Below are 19241 nucleotides of genomic sequence, written 5' to 3' on the forward strand. Positions count from 1 at the left end.
ATTTCTTCCCAGAATGTGGACTCCGGTGGGAGCATACGTTTTCGTACCCGTTTGTGGGAAAATCGCTTTTCACGACGACGCGCCTACCGTACGATCACGCCTGACTCCACTCCAAGGCACGCACCGGTACATGTTTTCGCGTAGTATACGTAATCAGTGCGATCGACCAACGAGCGATACTTCCGATTGCCAGTGCACGTTTATGTCCTCGCTTTGTCCGCTGTATTGCGGCTCTTTTGTACACACAAGAACACTTTCACTTGAGCAGGCGCACACAGCATACCAGCATATCACACCGCAGAAAACGATATATTCGCGATATCTCTGGCATGTGCTTTCAACCGTGGAAGATCGTGCGTTCAAAGCCTCACAGCCAATTGTCCTTTTTAGGGAGCTGAAAATGGCAATCAAACAAGCACGCACTGCGATCTCATTTGCGTCGGCTGAATCCTAAAAAGAAATATGAAAGAAGTTTGTTAAAAATGGTTCTCCTTCAACGGGTTCAACAGCATTGCGTACGGACGAATTTCTTTGTGAAAAATTGTCCATGAAAAGCGAGACCAATGACACGCATTGGAAAATTCCCCCCCCCCCCCCCCCACACTACTATTTATTATTATCGTGCTGGAGCACACATGTGGGTATCTGTGGAGGGGTACCACAAACGAAGGAGCTAAGAAGGGACAGCGGAACAAGAGCACCACAGCTGAGACTTTGTATGTTGACGTTTATGCCCTTTCTTCCTTTCTCCGCTATTGCCGAACCCACCGAGAAAAATGGCGATCTAGAACAGATTTCCTCATGAATCAAGCACACATGGCAGTGAAAAGTTTTCACTGTACACGGTCCCGGTTTGGTGCGAAATCGATGCTGGCACTCCCCACACCTTCACCCTTGCTTCCCCATGCGTAACCTTCAAAGGTGGCCATTTGCACGGAAGCAACAAATTTGTGAATTCATTGCACACCTGGTTTGTCTTCTTTGAGCCAGTTTGCTCATTGGATCAGACTGCTGCAGTGAGCATCAAAAATAGTAAAACAATTATTTTCATCGCCTCCCCTCCCCCCTTTCCCTCATCGTTTGGCTGCCCTTCGTCATAAAGCTTACCTATTCTGACACACTCTCGCACCAACATTGTCAGAAAAGCCTGCCCTTCTTCTTCTATCAAACGCTTGGTGTTTTTCATCGCCTACTCTTCTACCTTTGTGTCTTTGTACAAATCCAACTATAGTATTTTTCTATTAAAAAAGACCTTTTTGCAGCCGATCTAACCGCGTCGAAATAACTCAAAGAATATTTGTTTTCCACTCTGCAAAATGCACATCTCCTGCTGCTGTTGCTGCACGAAGGGTTGGGATGTAGGGGTTTTACTTTTTCTCATAAACCTCCATCCCACCTCCCCCACCAACGAAACGACACGATGGATCAATTCCGTTTCGTTTCGATTCATTTCACCTGCGCTGCCCCTCTGCACTGCACTAATTACACGTCGTACGGTAGAGTGATTGGCGAACCTCGGCCGATATGCATCTCACTTCGCGTAATCTTTCTCTGGTGTCCTTTGCACTGCCCGTGGCTTGCCCTTTTTTCTTCAAGCCATTCCTTAGGCGCACATAGCGAACACGAGATACATCCGGAAGCGGGCAGGGGAAGAAACACTTGGAAAAACAGCCTCTACTGCCTTTCGCACGGACGGCCGTGCTTTTTTCATACTCTCGCAGACACTACTTCGCCATTCACACTCGCCAACACGGAATCATGTGAAATGTTCCGAATCTTAATCTACGCGTGGTGCTCTTCACTACACCCCTTTTGGGCGGATTACTTACGCTTGATTTGCGGCAGCAAACGAGGCTGGAAGATCGTTGTTCGGTTCTGCGTTACTTGTATTAGCTGCGAATACATGGGACGATGTTGTATTTCATAAAACCTCTTTTGACAGAGCCATACCCACGGCGACCATGTTTTCTTTACGGTCGAAAGAAGTGCGTGCGGAAAAGTGTAGAGGCTGAGCGCAAGAGTGAACGAGAGAGCGCGGAGTGCGGAAAAGTCTGACTCCCTTCAGCTGTGCGCGAACACGAGACGGAGCGAGACGGACCTAACAGGTACAAGAGCGAAAGTGCACCATCAATGACTCTGGTGCTTTTGACGGATGCTGCTCGAAATTATTGCCCGATCGACTGACGCACGCCATCAAACATTAGACAGGACTATGCAAGGTACGTAGAACGTGACTAGAAATAAGAATATATCTCGCTGATTTTGCTAGCATTCCAAAGCTCTAATGAACAACCTTTTGATCACAGGTATCATTGAATTACGCCCGTCAAACATGATCCATTTTGAATGATTGCGTTCGGGAAATTATTAACTCAAATTCTTCTCTTACAATAATGCAAAACTTATAGCGGTATCATCAAACATGGTATTTCCTGAAAATTATACTCATCAATATTTTATTCACACCCCCGAGGAGATGGTTTAAATTAACCTATGAATGTAGAATCAGCTCATAATCAAATAAAAGTAATGTTTCTCGAAAACAGTCGAAAAGCATTGGCTTTTGGTGTTGCGGCCTGCCTTAAGCTAAACATGCGCCTTTTAAATACCGCCCACTCCACCTTTCTCGACTTGATCCAGTAACGCCTGCAGATTCGTATCGAATAGCTCGCACCGAATAGGCATTTCCAGCGAGTAGAATGGATTCTTCAGCACATAATCGGCGTACAGTTCGTAGATGCGCCGCAGCAGTACGTCTATGCCGAGTTGCATGTTTTCAGCGAATATCATAAACTTTACCCCGGTCAACGTCTGGAAGCAGTGCAACCGGAATGTATCGGCCTCCAGCACCTCGATGCCACTGCTCTTCGGTTCCGGGCTCAATTGACTAGCGATTGCAAACAGCGGGTAGAACATGCTGGCCAGGAAAATTTTCTCATTTGTCGTCATTTTTGGTCGGCTGAACTTCAACGACAGTGGATAGTTGTCCTTATTTTCGATCAATTCCTTCACATCTCGACCATCCTCCAATACCGTCCCATTCACTTGAATTCCGTTTACGGCGATTAGATGGTGTCCCACTGAAAGCAACAGTTACGCATTCAATTCATATGTGAATTTTTTAAGAACGGTAGAACCTTCGCCGGTAGAACCTTTCTTTACCATTGATTCCATCGCGCTGTCCAAATGCCACGGAAATTTTCTTAGCATCGTACTCCAAGTTGATATCCAGTGGATAGCTGAAGGTTTTCTCCGTTTCTATCTTCGGTAGGTTATGATCCAGGTTAAATATCAACCCACCAGATTTGTTGACGATGTACACTCCGTAGATAACCATTTTCGGCGATATCACGAATCCGTTGCAGAATGATCTCTGCGTTCTATTGCCGATACTCGAAACACGAGTTTGCCTCCCAGTTTTCCTCACAACATTTGGCCAATGCACAACGTAAACAAACTTACTGTCAACATGGTTCGATCAGCTGAACGGTGATCACACGCACTGCTCGACTTTGTGACAGATTGATAAACAGATGATTTAGTTTACACCAATTGGGAGGAGTCGGTTGCTGTGGGCTGCTCTTCCTCCGTAAGCAATAGCCGTTGATTGAATTAACTGGATGTCGACAGGGAATTTGCAGTGCTAGGGAATATAAAATTTTTTCTTTTATCTTCCTTCACGGCGCTTCGTTGGCATCGTTCGTGGATTGTTGACATTTCACGCGCAAAACATCCGCGCTGGCTGTAAACAAAAGCTGTCAAAGTGTGTACTTCGAACGCCCTCTCTCGCGTGCTGCGTTCGTATCGCTCCGACTCACTTTCGCAGATCACACATGATCGTGCTATCTCGCTCGCTCCCGTTCGCAAGGTGTTCCGTTGTCCTGTGTCGTCCGTTATTACTATCGTTTGTATGATTTCCATCTTCGACGACGTATTTTTATTTATAAACTCGTAGATCCTCAAATACGCAAAAGAATCCCTCTGAAAGTCTCCTCGTGCGTCCCACAAACGTGTTTTTCAACCAACGTAACGGATTGATGATCTTTCGTTGCAGATTGCACTCAGTTTCTCGATAGATTTCCATTCCGTCACAGTGTTACGATTAAGCTACGTTACTTGCAATTACTTCACACGGTGTAGTTTCAGTTACCTCAAGTCCACCTTCCTATACCACATGCTGGCAAAAGGTTCCTTTTGCTTCAAATATGGAAACGCTATGTGTAAGTTGGCACCTGTGATTATCTTCAATGGCAAGCTGGTGTGGTTGAACAGAATCATAGAGTCTCCTCAACCTCGCTTTGCAGAGAATAGGCACTACCATACTACTTGGAATCCTGGACAGCATCAAGGGCATAACTGTGGTGTTCTATCTAGACAAGGAAGCCAATCGAAAGCTTTCGCAACCCTCCACAAAGCCTCTGCTCGGAGGAACATCAGCTTCCCGAACAAAAGAAAGCCTCTCGTCACAGCCTCGCGCGTCATCATCCAGCTCACTCGCTTCGCATCGTATCGAGTAAGTGGGCAAAGTGCCCAACAACCCTCCAAGCGTGCAGATATAGAGAAATTTTTCTTTGATTTGCAGGGAATCAAAGGTACTGAAACGCGTCATCCATTGCTCGTCACTGAATGGCGGAATATTTATGCTCAGCATCCTGTTTTTCGAGTATGTCGTACTGCCCGGATTGCATCTCTTTCTGTGGTACTTGTTTCGCAACTCAACCACCATGACGACCGTCTGGGGCTGGATGCAACCGTCCCTGTCGCTGCTGTTTAACTCGTTATGGGTAGCGCCGCTATTCCTGATCAGTAAGATCGTGAACAGCCTTTGGTTTCAGGACATTGCCGACTCGGCGTACAAGTTCCGGAAGGGCCGTCCGCAACTCATACCAAGCATCAGCAAACTGATCGCCGATACGCTTATCAGCCTGCTGATCCAAATACTGTTCCTGCTGCAGAGTACGCTCGTCAAGTATCTCCCAGTGCCGGTGCCATTTGCGTGCAGCGCAATTTATATGGTTCACATGAGCTTGCTGTGTTCGCTGTACGCGTTCGAGTACAAATGGTTCAACATGGGCTGGGAGCTGCACAAACGCTTGACATACATAGAACAGAACTGGCCGTACTTTTTGGGTTTCGGTCTACCACTAGCCGTACTGTCTGAGCTCCCCAACTCGATCGTAATCAGTGGCTGCGTGTTTTCCGTTCTGTTTCCACTCTTCATTATCAGCGCGAACGAAGCAACGCCGAAAGTGGACGTATGGTAAGCATTGCTAACACGAGAGCCACTAACGGCTCCAAGATGCGTTTAAATATCTATACTATCATTGTTGGCTTTCAGCGAGACACCACTGAAGCTATTTTCCATCGTGGTCGCCCTGACGAACGCACTCTTTCGGGGTCGAACGAAGCCCGGAAAGGCCGCGTTATCGCAGCCCCTGACACCTACAGGGGGTGGCAATTTTCGCGGCTTGACGCCACCGATCGCATCCTCCACTCCTTCGTTCGTATATCAGCAGCAGCAGCACCAATTGCGGCAGCAACATCATCATCAAAACTCCTTGAAGCATCACCATCACCGTTCGCACCAACGTCAGCCATCGCCATCACCGTCCGCCACGTCGTCTTCCTTTGCGTCGTCGGCCTCGGTGCAAACTGCCCAGCAATTTCAACACCAAACAATGCTGAATCGACCACTCAGGCGATAGGGGTGAAAGCGAAGCGGTTTGAACATCGTTTAACTCACCCTACCTACTAACGCTCCTCTGCAAGGTGGCGAAACGGGTTGTAAACACCGAAAAGCAAGCAGGCAACAAGCTCAAACAACGACGACAGCAACACAAATCTGCGCGAAGTGTTTTTTTCACTCCGCACAAAAAAACCAGGAGAGAAAAAGCAATCATCGAAAGGACTAAGAACGACAGATCGATGTCGCCAAATTATAAAAATACGTATAATCCTAAACCTTGTCGAAATTAGGATGAAAAAACGCAACGATTTCCGCCGGTGAAAATGAAAATGATTTTGTAAAAAGAAAAAGCTTCCTTCGGTAGCTAAGCGAAGCCAGAGATGAAGGAATTCCATCACAGAGCTGACCCTCTGCCATGGAGTGAAAATTCGGGCCGGTGGTGGACATAACGATATTTTCAATGTTAACTACTATAATAGTACCAATATTACCATTGTTCTATACACGTGACGACAATGGACTGTGCTTTTCATGTCGAATTGTACCATTACACATATAGGCAGTAAAGAAGATTTCCGTGAGATTATGTGAAACAAAAACAAAACAAATCAACAATAGTGATGTACTTATAGCATAACGCCGACTGATATCTGACGAGGGGGATAGCTAATAGTAAGGTAGCAAAGGGGACGACAGCCGTTAGGTGTAGAATTTTGGATTTTCGGGGAGTTACCTCCGGTTTTCGCTCATGCTTTCGACACTAAGCAAGTCTAATGGTTCTGCTTACAAAGGGTAAAAAGGGGCGCGTAGTAAACATTTTGTAAGTTGTTTTTTACCGATCGGAATTCGAGGTTTGGAAGACTGCCTTATAGGCTATTCAAAGTAATCGTAACTGTGAAACAGATGCAAACAATAAATTAACTCAAATTTAAATCCTCTTCGTTGCGTTGTATGAGAGGTGATAGAGACAACTTTTCCAACGCATATGGACAGCATACGCCGAATGTATCGTTAAAAAGAAGTGTTCTTTATTGCCTACTGTGAATTCTTCCCGTAGCCAATTCGGCGGTGACCATTTCGTAATTGTACGTTCTAGTTGAGTAGGACACTATGAAATTTGCTTCCGGTCTTGCTCGAAGACAGGAGGCTTAGAGGTACCGAATGTTTCCCATTTCCCCACTATTTCACACCGATTTCTTATGTACATAAGCGTTTCGTCACCCTTTCGCTGCCATTGCTACACGGACAGACTGAACGAATTACCACCGTCCGAATGGTCAAACAATTCATCTGGCGGTTCTTCCTTAATCTCCGGTACCGTGCGATAGGTCGAGATCGTGATATGTCGCACTAGTGCCTCATAGTTGAGCGTAGGATCATTTTCCTTGTCGGTGTTGGCATAGTTTTCCTTCTTCGCACCTTTATAATTGGCGCAGAGTTTCGCGCTCGGGAAGTTCTGTATCAAACTGCTGATAGTCGGATGCGCTAACCCAAAGAACCAGTCCCCCGAAGGTTGGGCATCGATAGCGGGCACGTTTAAGGCAGCATTGATCTTTTGCAGCAGCTCCGCGTGGCAACCATCGATAGTTGTACCGCTTATAACGCACTCTTCTGTGTCCAACGGTTCCGGTTCTTTTGCTTCTCCCGCCACTGGTGCCGTTGGGTCTGGGCTTTCTGGCACTATCTCAAACCGGGGCCGTTCACCATCATCCAGCACGCGACAGGTGTAAATACATCGTTTTTCTGGATCTTTGTAGTGCCCGTACGGGCGAGTAGCGGTGTATCCGATCGGATAGATCGTACACTCCGTATGGTAGGCAGAGCGCTCGGGAGCGATTTCGCCAAGGTTTAGTATGGTAAAGCCCCCAACCACGATCGGGTACGTTGGGTGACCCGATTGGTCGAGGGCGATGCTTTGGATACCTTTCTTCCCCGAGGGTACGGATGACCCTCCGAGCCGTCCCTTCCGTCTCACCTTAGCCCCCCCAGTGCCGGTTCCACCGGGTGGACCCCGTTTCTTCCCCACCCGGTGACCATTTTTCTCACCATTCCTATCGGTTGGTGCGTGTTTCTCTAAAGAATTCGATTCTTCAGCCAGCCCGTTCTCCGCTACACAATCCACCACGGTTTCCTGAGTATCATGAGTATCCTGCCCTTCAGCCGATGCGCTCGTGTTCGCAGCTCCATTAGCAGTGGGATTCTTTTCCCGCTTCTTGTACTGTCGTTTCGGTGGTAAACTGTTTGCTATCAGCTCGTTCAGCTTGCTGCAGGGTCGACCGAGCTGCGTTTCCAATTCGTTTTCGTGATCCAGCAGCTTCTTTAGCATGAATCGCCGCTCCTCGTTTCGCTGGCTAATTTTCTCCTGTACCTGAGCAATGTGGTCGCATAAGGCAGCATTTTCCTGTAACAGATCATCGCCGGATTGAGCAGCGTGCTCTACCGCAAACCGCAAACTTAGCCGATTACTACTTACAAACACCAGATCCTTCATGTACCGCTTTAACCGCCGATACTTGTGCCGAAATTTGGCATTAACGTCGTCGCCTGCTGCTGAAGGTTCGCAGCTCGTGCTCTGCATTTCCTCTGTAGTAGCTTCCGCCGCATCTACGCCGGCCAGGAATCAATTGCTTGGCAGGACGATTTCGCGCGAAAACCGGCAGCGACCAACACGACCGAATGAAATACAACGCCACCACGTCCGTGCACTTACTAAAGAGTGCTAGTAAATAGGACACCACCTATGAACTGCTGGAAGCGCAACTTCTGCCCGAAATGCAGGCTGGCAAACAAATTGTTTGAGAAAGTATCTAAGCCAAACTCCCAGCTAATTCGTAAACAAATCGACTCATGCAAGCATATTTGACAAGCCGCCTATCCATGGACAAGGTAAGCAGAGTGCTTTGTGTATATGCCAAGGTTCTTAGATGACAGACATATTGTAGGATATTTACGATCACGTTCTTTTTAACGATTTTCTTCAGTTTTACATTATTTTTTAATTTTTAAAACTTAATTTAAATCATCTACATGGATACACATTTCTCAATGAAATCATCAAGGATCATTGACTGATGTATTAGCTTTGTCAATATATTTGAAGTTCTTTAACACATCCTTTATTCTTTATTCCTTCTATCCAATTTAAAAATTTAAAATGTTTATTGTTTAATTGTAGGATTAGACTGGGCCAAATTTAAATTTCATAAAGATTTCTCTTGTAATTATCAGTCACGAAATGGACTGAACACATTTTTAAAAACTCCATATCCTTTTTGGCGGTTATTAATTTATATCTTCTTTCAATTTAGAATAATTTCGGATAAATACAAACCATGACAACAGACAAGCTATAACCTAAAACGAATTGGTCTTGTAAGATTGATAATGACTTAAAAACACACATTACAGAGTCCTTTAACTTGCGGTAATTCTTGTTAAATTTCCCGCTGTACACTATTAACTGCAGCGCGCTTTTATCATCATGTACCAGAGTTAATGGACGTGTTTAATCATGTACAAAAACACGCAAATTAACTCCTCAACATGACAAAAAAAGAATCCACATAGAAAGTCCACAATTCTATGAAACTCGAAACTGGCCACGTGATGTTACTCCTAGCATGGTTTCAATGGAATTTACTGTGTTTTTCGAGTATGAAAATTTCTTTTTTTTTTCATATTTTGAACCCACAAAAATAGACCCAAATGGTTTTTCCCAAAATTTTAAGCTAAAAGTTTGCTGGAAACATTGTAAAGAAGAAGGATTATAATGCATGGAAACACTCCAAAACACTCGAGTTTAGCGCTCGTATCGCAGATAGTTTAGTTTAATGTCATTGTCCTTAAGGCATACAGTATGCAGATGAATGGGTGAGTTAAAGGGAATGTGGTAATTTTTATAATAAATAAATGTTAGAAAAGCTCATGATCATTCATCAATCGGTATCCGCCTGCACTACACTCTGTCAGCACAAAGAAGTGCATTACTTTCACCAAGCTGCCGTGGGTTGAACTGGTTCACCGATGTTGCACAGACCTGGGTAAGCCGTGCTGCAACCGGTAACGCACAATTCACACGACTCACCCTTCACATACACCGGATGTCCTCGTGCGATTGAGTTGGAATAGTTGCAGACGTAGTTCTGATGTACCCAATCGTGCCCCTGATCGGTTTGGGTGTACTGTATCATGGCACAGCCTACAGCTGTCGCTTTGTCCATAACAATCTGCGTGAAGTGTCCAATATCCTTCCTGTTTGAAATACAACATGGTTAAAGGCAAGCAAGTTAACAGAACATATTATGCACTTCAACATTTCGCGTAACGTACGGTGGATCATGCCCCAGCAGGGGATATGAATCAATGTAATCCTGGTTGGCATTCTCGTTCTCGCCGTACCAACTGTACAGCAGTTCGGTCATGGTGTCAAGCGGGGTCACCTCCATTCCGTAGAATGAGTTAGCAGCTATGTTTTGGCCAACCAGTGGGAAAAGTTTTGTATTGCGACAGTAATCGTGTCCGTAAATACAGGTTTTAACGTTGTACTCGGCCAGCTTCTGTAACTCGTTATCCCAAATCTATGAGGAATTGTGAAAGGATCCCTCAATAGGTGAAATGTTTGCATAGTCTCGTTAAACATCAAATTTACCAGAGTCGGCATACGGGAGGCTGCAGCATAATTAGTAACCACACCACGTGCCACATCGGAGCGAAACACGTTATGCAGATCCAGGATGAAGGTCTTAACTTCCTCCGTGATCGGCACCAGCTGTCGATTGACGGGGCAGTAAGGACCAAAGTTTTCGTTTTTGCCACATCCTACATGAACTAGGTTGTTTTCTGGAATCACAGGTTACAACAAACGCGCACATGAGCGTGATTTTATGATGATAAAATTTAAAAAAAATCTCTCTAAATAAACTTCAAACTATTCAGATCTACGAGAGTCTGTAGCAGTTAAGGACACTTACTGCATAACGTGGGATCACAGTAATCCGTTTGGCCACTAATTTGAGCAATCAGTCCCATCACTAACACTGCCCACGTTATCCCTGTAATAGAAGAAGAACCTTATGTCATCACTAAAGAATTGATCGGTAAAGTTGTTTCACAACGGCATGATTTCCACGTACATCTCACTGACACTGGAACCATTTTGAAGTTATTTTTCACCATCGAAATTCATTTGAATCACTATCGATTTCTTCTAGTGCAGTCTGGGCTTAGGGATGCTTTGCTGCCACTACACTTTTGTTTCTGCACTGGCGAAGCGTTAGAATCTATTTGAACGTATCCGGTTAAAGCACTGCCCTATTTATACTACGCACTGTTCGTTTGTAATCGGATGCTTCTCGGGGTTCGTATCTGACGTTGCAATGTGATCGTTGCAGTCCAGAACGCTCCTAACGCGGAGTACTTGAGCTAGGCTTTTGCTCATTGAAAAGCTGGTGGGAGCCCTATTGAATAGTTTTCCGGAATCGCGGAATTGCAGCGTGGTGATCGTAATAAGAAGATAAGCGATAGGCCGCATCAATGTTTTATGTTCACAGTATCCTCCATGGTTGGTGTGTGCGTTCCGTTTGAATGTCGAGTCGTAGGATGATCGCACATGTCGTTCAGAGTACACAGAACCTCCCGATTGAAGTGCGGATGTTCTTTGAAAAAGTCTAATATGTATTTAATACTAACGCTAGCATGTGTGATTCATTTTAAGCCTAGTGTTAGTGAGAGTCACGCACAAAACACTGCGTTAGGGAGGCTGATACACACTTTCCCAGCCTCAGACAATGATGGGAACGCGTGTACGCGTCTCCACCGAAAAGTGTGTTCGGTAAGCTCGTTAGTACATCTCTAATTGCTGACTAAACGTGCCAGTGAAGATGTTCGCAATCGGCAGTTCTAGTGCGCATACTAGTGCCCAGAATACAATATCAATGCAATTATCACAAACTGATCGATCTAAGGGTTCGAAACATGCGCCCAACGGCAGACGTCATGTGTTATTAACTGGAAGGCTTTTTTCAAAAGTACTGTTAGTCATAGTTGTTGTTTTCTTGTTGTATCATGAACAACTTTCAGGCAAACTATCTTAGTTCCGGTTTTGATCGTCTCAGGGCTGCAGTTCCGGTTCGATCATTTTCCAGTACAAGCCTTGAGCGTTTTTTTCCAAATCGTAACTAACTATACATTAGATTTCCAAGTACTATAACGCTTTTCAGAAATAATTTATTATCCTTTTCATGATTCGTTAGTCACAATTTGATTGTTGGTCACATTAATAGTTATTAAAGAATGTATGTTTTGTAATTGCATGAAATGATTATCTGATCAATAGATTTGACTGTTTTATTTTTTACAATATAAGCAGTGAGAAAGCATTTTGATATTACATCATTAAATATTGACTAAATCCTTGAATTCTATATTGCTACAGTCAATTGATAAAATCGATACCAATGACAAATTTGGAATGGTATTTGATCAATAAGTCTGAACTTGATCATCGTTGAGAGGATGTCTCGCACATTTTTTGCTCTGTCCCATCAGCCTTCAATCGTGGGAAATAAAATCTATTTTATTGATTTACCCTGTTATATTCATTCTCGGAGGAAATTCAAAGTTCATTCTGTAACGTATTTCACATGCTCTCGCTACTCTCCAAGAACACTCTTTAATTTCATCCGCTAAACTGCTAATTTATGCGCCACGTGTTTTCAATCTTCCACCCTCATGTTATTTGGTTGAATCGATCGCAATAATTTACAAGCATTTTTTTCTTTTCATATGCCAATATTCAACTGTGTAAAACGATTTGAACGTACGAATTGGCGCAGTATTTTGTTTCTTGTGTGTAAGCGAACAATTCTTAAATAATTTGAAACCATATTTCAACTGCCCAACGTGGCTGTGCTATAAACATTTCAAAATTGACATTTATAAGTAATCAAAAAGGACTTTCAAAACAAAGAAAGTAAATTGTTTACAAATCGTTGGTGAATATTCGTTTATATTCAAATTAAACCAAAGTTGTATTTCTTCACAATCGTTCTGCAGAAATAAGCATATATCGTGTGTATGCTAGCTTGTATATCAAGACTAGTTTGATAGCTTCTTAAACTAGGAAAGATTTCATTCTATCTGAAAAGTAGAGTCATAAATTTAAGAAGGAAAGCATCGGGCTGAATTTCACATAACCATACGGATGAAGTGACCTATAGTTACAAACAATCTGCATGGATTCAAAGGTAATTTATTGCAAGAAGTTGATATTAATTCCTTAAAGGTAAGGTGTATTTCAATATTCATGGTCAGAAACCCGACGGTATGCGTGATGCGGACGATACTACAGAATCTTTGTCTCTGGTAAACGAATCGGAAATGTTCGATCATATAACCCACAATCCAAAAGTGTTTTTTAAAAACCAACAAATTAATGATCCTGAACTGACTGACAACGAGAAAGGAACGATCTTGCGCAACGTACTCAACAAGAGCCATTGTACGTTCCTGTCCCGGTTTGGGGTGTTCATGAAGGACGAACATTTGAGGTTTTTCGAGCAAGCCGAACAGACGCTCGGATACAGCCCGGACGAGCGGTATGAAATCGACTATCATCTGGATCGCATCCGGAGGCTACGTAACGGAGGCCGCGCTGTGGAGGTACGCAATCGACGGTACGCAGCTCTACTGAAAATGTGCACGGATGGAACGTACTTTAGCGAAACGGAAATGATGCAACGTGAACCGCTTTTGTATGAGCAACTTGTGGGCCAGTTCATGACAGAGCAGGAGAAACGTGAGCGAGATGCCAGTGTAGCGGTACCGCGAAGCGTAGTCAGCATCCTGTTCAATCAGATCGATAAAGAGCAAGCGAAGGAAACGCTGCATAAACTGGAATCGGAGGAATGCCGCCAGGAGCAAGGGACAGATGATTCCGAGGAAGCAGCCAACCTAACGCGTCCAAATTCCCCAGGGGTGTCACGAGCACAGTGGGGAAACTTTGACGACGAAGAGGAGACACGGTTGGCCGCTCGTCGTCAAGAGTGCCAGAAGCGGGCAAGACAGCGCCGTCTCGCTATACCTCCGATACACCTGGTTACCGCAGGTGAACGCGATTTGATGCGGGATGAGTTCATCGGTATCATGTACGCTCGGTTCATAGCTGGCGAGGAGGAGGAATTCGATTACTCGCAGGTGGACGATTCGATGGAATACGACGATCTCGATATCGTGGAACAGGATGAGCAGGAGAAGTATTTCGACAGAGACGAAGAACCAGAAACGGACGACCAGACGGTTGTCGGGGATGGGGGAGAAGAAAGCGAGGATGATTTAGATGTTTACATGCGACATTTGAATCAACATCTTGAGCAACAGGAAAGAACTGCTGAGAGGAACGAGATCGTTCGCGATCCCATTTGTGAGTACGATAGCGACGAATGAGTAAAGGACCTTAATGTACACTAATCTAAACTATGGTGTAAAGCGTTCATTTCTTGAAAATTTTATAATTTTATTTTTACTTGCTTGATTTACTTTTTGCTTGTGGTTGTTAAAAATGAAATGAAAAATAAATGGAAGGAATTCTTTGTCGCCGATCCCCGCAAGCAGCGCTCCTAAACGCGCGATCTCCCCCGAATACGAGGGAAACCTCGGCCACGACCACGCAACACTTTCCCGTTGGCCGGGGGGCTTTTTGGTCGTAGCGCCTCGATTCGCTCAGTACAACCGGTAGTGGGGTTCTCCTCGAAGGAGCTGGCGTACAGCTCACTGTTGAAGTTCGAGTTGGTCAGCTCCGGCCCTATCGTCACCCAGCCCGGTCGTATCGTTGAGTCACGCCCAAAAATGTGTAACCGACGACGACCGAGACAGAAGTGTTCGATAATGTGAAATATTTCAATCGGTTTCTCTAAACTACCGAACTCGGCCTCCTCTGATATGATCAGATCGATGTCAACGTTCGCATGGATGAAATCGCCGTCGGTGGAGCGGCGCACCGTTCCTTTGATGCCCATTAGACAGTGCTCTTTCGTTCGCTGGAAAACTGCCTTCGGTTCGAGTATCTTAGAATGTCCGGGCGAATCTATATTCGTTCGTATCCAGCATATATCCTCGCATCTTCGAAAGCCCCACTTGCGCAAGCAGTTTCGGCCCATGTCGAGCCCTTCCGAACTACCGCACCAAAGAAACACGAAGCTCCTGTGCGCGGCCACCTCACCGATGTCCAGCGCAAGAATTTCATCCCACGACCAAAAGTTCCGTGGTGCACCAGCGGCCACGGCAGCTCCACCACGGGCATACTCCTCCAGCGGTGGCTCTATAAGAATCACATCGAACTTGGTGCCTAGTGTCTTAAGATCGAATGTTTTCAAATCCGCACGCAGGTACATCGGCGGTGTGGCAGTTTCCGCAATCAACTCGTCCTTCAAGCGAATCAACTCGCGCAGCTTTGGATACTCCTCGAACCGATCCGCAAGGCCTACATCGCGAATGAAGTTCTGTGGGCGTTGCCCGGTGTCCACAAAATGTTGGCAGTAATCATTGTGAGGATTGGAAGATTGTGTACCCTGTAACGATCAACATTCCATAGTGGAAGTTCAAGTATTCCGAACGTAATAGTTCTGTACCAAAACCGGTTATGTCGGTTGAAGACAATGCCGTTTATGTTTTAAAACATACCTTCAGAAAAGTGGAAGAGTCACGATACACCAATCCCTCGGCAGTTTCAGTCGTTTTTGAGGAAGAGGCTTCCTCATCCTCGTACCGTTGTGATTTGTTGATTGGTGATTCTTCCGCGGTACCCAGTACGTGTTTGAGATCTTCCACGTTAGGCACACCGAACTGCAAAGAAAAAAAATGGACATGTAATATATGGCCACGTTTTGACCGACCATCATCCGTCACCCTTCAATGCAGATGCAGCCGTCGTGAAGGTCGATGTACTTACTGTTTGGGCGAGCAGCATCTTTCGTTTTTGTGATTTCTCACGCCGGGATTTGATAACATCGCTCATGCTGTTTGCTAGATTATCACTAGTAATTTGCACTATTGCTCAAAATATTAATGAGGTTTGTAGTGTTTGGTGCAGCGGAACAAGTACGCCTATTCTACAGCATAAATCAACAACAAGGTGGTGCTTGACGAGGCGGCATCATATTAGTCAACGTCGTGTCTTATTATTTCGCTTCTTCTTCCTTCGTAAGGATTACGGTTGAGCTAGATTGTTGAAACGCGCCGAACCGCGGGCAGGTTGACTCGGAGTTATTACCCTTATAGGCAAGGGCAATCGAAGGCTATATGAAACGCTTTTCTTTCATGGATGCGGCTTTTTTGTAGTAATATATATGTTACTTCACTGCGTTTCTATTATTTTTATTTCCCTTTGCGTATTTCACTGTGTGCATTGTTTTTATGCTTGCGTACGTAAGCTGTCAAAGGTACAGCGTTAAGCGAATCAGTTGATACCACCTAGTTTAGGTTTCACGAGGTACATCGATCATTTGACAACACATCGATTTCGCCGTTATGCAAGTCTGACTGAACTCGATTCGATCTCAGTAGGCTTACGGAATTGGCGGACTTTCCTTCACGGTCACAACTTGCAGGATAAGGTAGTTAGATAATCAGCAGATTTTTTTCAGCATTCTCAACGCTTCGGACGTGTGTGCAGTTATTGGACGAAATATAAAATTGTATCTATTATCCGGGACAATTCTCCAAGGAAGCAAGATTCATTTGAATACTTCAATTGTCGATTTCAACAGCATGCAGCAAGGTTGTGAGTATCTACAAAAAGGAATTTCGATTCAGGTTGAACAAATTGTTTAATTTTATGGTCCATGTGAATGGTATCTTGCAGCTGCTCCGGGTAATTTTCGGCCATCAAAAGAAGTTAACCAGTTTCATGGGCCTAATGGAGAACCTTTATATTCCATTCCACCTCCAACATGCTTGCCTAATGATTGTTCCAGAAAGGGCAACAATTTTCAAACCCGCCAGCAGCTCAGCATATCGAGGGGGCCACAGTTGTTGCCAGTACCTGTATTTCCGTGTCAAATGTATCGTCAGGCAAGTGTGCAACAGAGCGAATGTTATGTAACCCAATGTACGAATCTACTGCCTGATAGGATCATAGCTCCAATGCCTCAATTGATGTCTATGGCGTACGGAAATTTCGCTCAAGGAAAGTAAGTAATCCACAATTGGCGAATATACAATTTACGATCATATAATTCAGATTTTTAACTTATCTTTTTTCTGGAGCGGTTTTTTTATTTTTAGTCATCAAGCAACTGTTACGCAACCACCACGAATTACATCTTCAATCGAGATAAAATTGTCAGAGGTCATCAATACTTCTAATATGTTTGCTTCTGTTTTGGATGCAAAAAACGACATGTAAGATATTTGTTGCATAATCGTGCATTCGTATGTTACAAATTTATTTATTTTATGGTTTCATTTCTAGTCATAAACCTACTGCTGTTATAGACTTACAGCGTAATGATGGATCGAACCATTGGTTAGATCAGTTCGATTCGTTGATACGCACCGCTATGGATGGGTGCAAAATGGCGGAGAATTTAGCCACGTGCCACCAAAAGCGTCCCTGCTTCAAGAAAATAGATAGCCTGTGTGCCCGTTTACGACAAGACTTAGTGAAGAGCGACAACGTCATGTCGAATATCAATTCGCAGGGACTGGCATGGGCGGTGAAGGACTTTATATTCGTATTTACCAGAATCATGAACGCCTGGATCATCATCAAAGGCTATGTGCACAGCCAACCAGAAGCTTTGACTTCCATTCAACGCGAGCTTTGTCCTAATTTCTTGGATGCGTTTGGCCACTGGCATCAGGCTACTCACGGGTTGATTCAATCGTTAATCAAATCTTTCATAAACCTGAACAACCTTGCTAAAATGCAGCGTGGAAGCGGCAATGCATTTTCAAAAGTCGAGGAACCGATGGCATGTTCTGTCGATGCCGGAACCATTGGAAGAGGCTCAGACAATGGGTCGGATGAACCGGGAGAGTCTGAAGTCCTTGAAATATTTGATGGATCATATATTCCCACTGGAGTTTATATTAATACTCCTAGATGCCCACCTGGATTCGATGGGCATGCTCAAAGCTCCAATAATGGCCATGACTCATCGCCTGGTGGACATGTTTTAAAATCTGTTTTTGGAGCCAATTCTCTACTAAACCAGAATGAACCCGCATTTAGCCAGACACAATCGAAGGAAAGATTAAAAAGCTTCGAAAATGAGAATGTTTCGGAAGCAAAGATTGTTCAACGTGATTATATGAATCAAGTACACAGGAAAGCTTCGAAAGACTGCATCAGTTGGGTGCTAGGTAAAGTTTGCGAAATTGAAGAGGCACAATATTTGTACTCGACGAATTTCGCTAAGAATTATGTAAGTTTTAAGCCGATTTGGTTTACATATGTTTTGAAATATTTTTCGACCTTTTATCTGTTTGACCATTTTGACATTATTCAAGTAATTTCTAGCGGTTTATCAGAGCCGTTTGAACTTAAAAAAATAGTTTATCCTGTTGTCTTTTTCTAGAATCTCCTTTTTTTCGTCATTATATGATTCCGTAACCGTTGCTTTTCGTATATTACTTCCCGATAAAATATGCGCAAATGTGGAAAACTGTACTGCGCATGCCCGCTCTCCACTGTGGAAATGAAAGCTCCTTATTATTTCCCCACTTTCTCATACGTATATTGCAGTTTCCCGATTACCACCTGATTGCTAAATACAAGTGCGATCTTCAAACGATCTACAGAAAAAATGAAATGGGAGACTATTTCATGCTCTCGGATTTACTTGAAGATTTACACCGAGTTGTAGATACATGTAAAGATTATTTGAATGCGTCAGGGCAGTTTGAGCTTTGGAGTCAGTTTAAAATCGTGCATAAGTATAGTACAGAAACCTCAAAAAAGGAACTGGAAAACTATCCCAAGATGCAAACGTTCATCAAGAAGATGGAATCAATTTTCAGCAGCGCAGAGAGGCAGCAAGAAATCATAATGCAAAAAATAATATCTACAGCTAAAAATGGAGTCTCAACCGATGATTAGAGTGTGCTGATGTGTTTTAGTTTGTTTATACAACTGTGGCATGCGAACATGAAAGAGTGATGATACAAATTTGTTTAAACCGTTATCAAATAATTGATTCAAAATAAGATCTGAAAAAAGCAAATCAAGATTTACTGGATAAGCAGGTTTGCAATGATTAAATTTAAAATATAGAACTGATTAATTTACGAGAATGCCACAATCACAAGAGCAGGTTAGTTATTGTCCGTTCGGGGTAGATATGAAGAACATGTGGTTAGGTCAGGATTTTCAAGAAATTTAAAAGAGAATTTGAATTTGTATAATAATATGAAATTTCAAACTATGGAAGCTATGAATAGACTGACGAAAGCTGTATAATGGTAAAAATATTATAATACTCTAAAATTGTAACTTTGAAATAAATTAATGAACGAGAAAATATAAGAACGATGAACATTATTTACAAATGTGATGTAT

General features: G+C 43.8%; 7 protein-coding genes across 7 annotated transcripts; 3 read left to right on the forward strand and 4 right to left on the reverse strand.

Moving 5' to 3' along the window:
* Positions 1–2473: 2473 nt before the first annotated feature.
* On the reverse strand, positions 2474–3339 carry LOC128725741 (trafficking protein particle complex subunit 4). Its single transcript, XM_053819506.1, has 2 exons — positions 3163–3339; positions 2474–3080 (listed from the first exon to the last, which is right to left on the reverse strand). The coding sequence occupies exons 1-2, from the start codon at positions 3335–3337 to the stop codon at positions 2602–2604; spliced, it is 654 nt and encodes a 217-aa protein (XP_053675481.1). The 5' UTR covers positions 3338–3339; the 3' UTR covers positions 2474–2601.
* Positions 3340–4205: 866 nt separating this feature from the next.
* Positions 4206–6591, forward strand: LOC128725573 (etoposide-induced protein 2.4 homolog). The gene is made up of 4 exons (XM_053819327.1): positions 4206–4220; positions 4305–4513; positions 4583–5260; positions 5339–6591. Exons 1-4 carry the CDS (start codon positions 4206–4208, stop codon positions 5703–5705), a joined length of 1269 nt encoding a protein of 422 aa, XP_053675302.1. The 3' UTR covers positions 5706–6591.
* Positions 6592–6779: 188 nt separating this feature from the next.
* Positions 6780–8264, reverse strand: LOC128726291 (transforming growth factor beta regulator 1). Its single transcript, XM_053820090.1, has 2 exons — positions 8160–8264; positions 6780–8087 (listed from the first exon to the last, which is right to left on the reverse strand). Exons 1-2 carry the CDS (start codon positions 8262–8264, stop codon positions 6924–6926), a joined length of 1269 nt encoding a protein of 422 aa, XP_053676065.1. The 3' UTR covers positions 6780–6923.
* A 1275-nt stretch (positions 8265–9539) lies between these two features.
* On the reverse strand, positions 9540–10848 carry LOC128725651 (antigen 5 like allergen Cul n 1-like). Its single transcript, XM_053819411.1, has 5 exons — positions 10819–10848; positions 10657–10737; positions 10335–10525; positions 10016–10263; positions 9540–9937 (listed from the first exon to the last, which is right to left on the reverse strand). The coding sequence occupies exons 1-5, from the start codon at positions 10838–10840 to the stop codon at positions 9676–9678; spliced, it is 804 nt and encodes a 267-aa protein (XP_053675386.1). The 5' UTR covers positions 10841–10848; the 3' UTR covers positions 9540–9675.
* A 2161-nt stretch (positions 10849–13009) lies between these two features.
* On the forward strand, positions 13010–14128 carry LOC128722824 (coiled-coil domain-containing protein 97). Its single transcript, XM_053816506.1, has one exon. It carries the CDS (start codon positions 13010–13012, stop codon positions 14126–14128), a length of 1119 nt encoding a protein of 372 aa, XP_053672481.1.
* Positions 14129–14289: 161 nt separating this feature from the next.
* LOC128725673 (N6-adenosine-methyltransferase non-catalytic subunit) lies at positions 14290–15698 on the reverse strand. Its single transcript, XM_053819434.1, has 3 exons — positions 15633–15698; positions 15365–15526; positions 14290–15252 (listed from the first exon to the last, which is right to left on the reverse strand). The coding sequence occupies exons 1-3, from the start codon at positions 15696–15698 to the stop codon at positions 14302–14304; spliced, it is 1179 nt and encodes a 392-aa protein (XP_053675409.1). The 3' UTR covers positions 14290–14301.
* A 1145-nt stretch (positions 15699–16843) lies between these two features.
* Positions 16844–18782, forward strand: LOC128722825 (uncharacterized). Its single transcript, XM_053816507.1, has 3 exons — positions 16844–16872; positions 17154–18108; positions 18429–18782. Exons 1-3 carry the CDS (start codon positions 16844–16846, stop codon positions 18780–18782), a joined length of 1338 nt encoding a protein of 445 aa, XP_053672482.1.
* Positions 18783–19241: the final 459 nt, after the last annotated feature.

This window comes from Anopheles nili, chromosome 3, assembly GCF_943737925.1.
Source record: "Anopheles nili chromosome 3, idAnoNiliSN_F5_01, whole genome shotgun sequence".
Lineage (NCBI taxonomy): Eukaryota > Metazoa > Arthropoda > Insecta > Diptera > Culicidae > Anopheles > Anopheles nili.

Coding starts and splice junctions, on each gene's coding strand:
- LOC128725741 (XM_053819506.1), bottom strand. CDS start 3,337: ATGGTTATCTACGGAGTGTACATCGTCAACAAATCTGGTGGGTTGATA. Junction 3,081..3,162: donor ACAGCGCGATGGAATCAATG/GTAAAGAAAGGT, acceptor TGTTGCTTTCAG/TGGGACACCATCTAATCGCC.
- LOC128725573 (XM_053819327.1), top strand. Junction 4,514..4,582: donor CTCGCTTCGCATCGTATCGA/GTAAGTGGGCAA, acceptor TTTGATTTGCAG/GGAATCAAAGGTACTGAAAC. Junction 5,261..5,338: donor ACGCCGAAAGTGGACGTATG/GTAAGCATTGCT, acceptor GTTGGCTTTCAG/CGAGACACCACTGAAGCTAT.
- LOC128726291 (XM_053820090.1), bottom strand. CDS start 8,264: ATGCAGAGCACGAGCTGCGAACCTTCAGCAGCAGGCGACGACGTTAAT. Junction 8,088..8,159: donor ACATGAAGGATCTGGTGTTT/GTAAGTAGTAAT, acceptor GATCTGTTACAG/GAAAATGCTGCCTTATGCGA.
- LOC128725651 (XM_053819411.1), bottom strand. CDS start 10,840: ATGGTTCCAGTGTCAGTGAGAT. Junction 10,738..10,818: donor GGTTCCAGTGTCAGTGAGAT/GTACGTGGAAAT, acceptor CTTCTATTACAG/GGATAACGTGGGCAGTGTTA. Junction 9,938..10,015: donor CTGCTGGGGCATGATCCACC/GTACGTTACGCG, acceptor TATTTCAAACAG/GAAGGATATTGGACACTTCA.
- LOC128722824 (XM_053816506.1), top strand. CDS start 13,010: ATGCGTGATGCGGACGATACTACAGAATCTTTGTCTCTGGTAAACGAA.
- LOC128725673 (XM_053819434.1), bottom strand. CDS start 15,698: ATGAGCGATGTTATCAAATCCCGGCGTGAGAAATCACAAAAACGAAAG. Junction 15,527..15,632: donor AGATGCTGCTCGCCCAAACA/GTAAGTACATCG, acceptor TTTTCTTTGCAG/TTCGGTGTGCCTAACGTGGA. Junction 15,253..15,364: donor ACTCTTCCACTTTTCTGAAG/GTATGTTTTAAA, acceptor TGATCGTTACAG/GGTACACAATCTTCCAATCC.
- LOC128722825 (XM_053816507.1), top strand. CDS start 16,844: ATGGCGTACGGAAATTTCGCTCAAGGAAA. Junction 16,873..17,153: donor GGAAATTTCGCTCAAGGAAA/GTAAGTAATCCA, acceptor TTTCATTTCTAG/TCATAAACCTACTGCTGTTA. Junction 18,109..18,428: donor CGAATTTCGCTAAGAATTAT/GTAAGTTTTAAG, acceptor CGTATATTGCAG/TTTCCCGATTACCACCTGAT.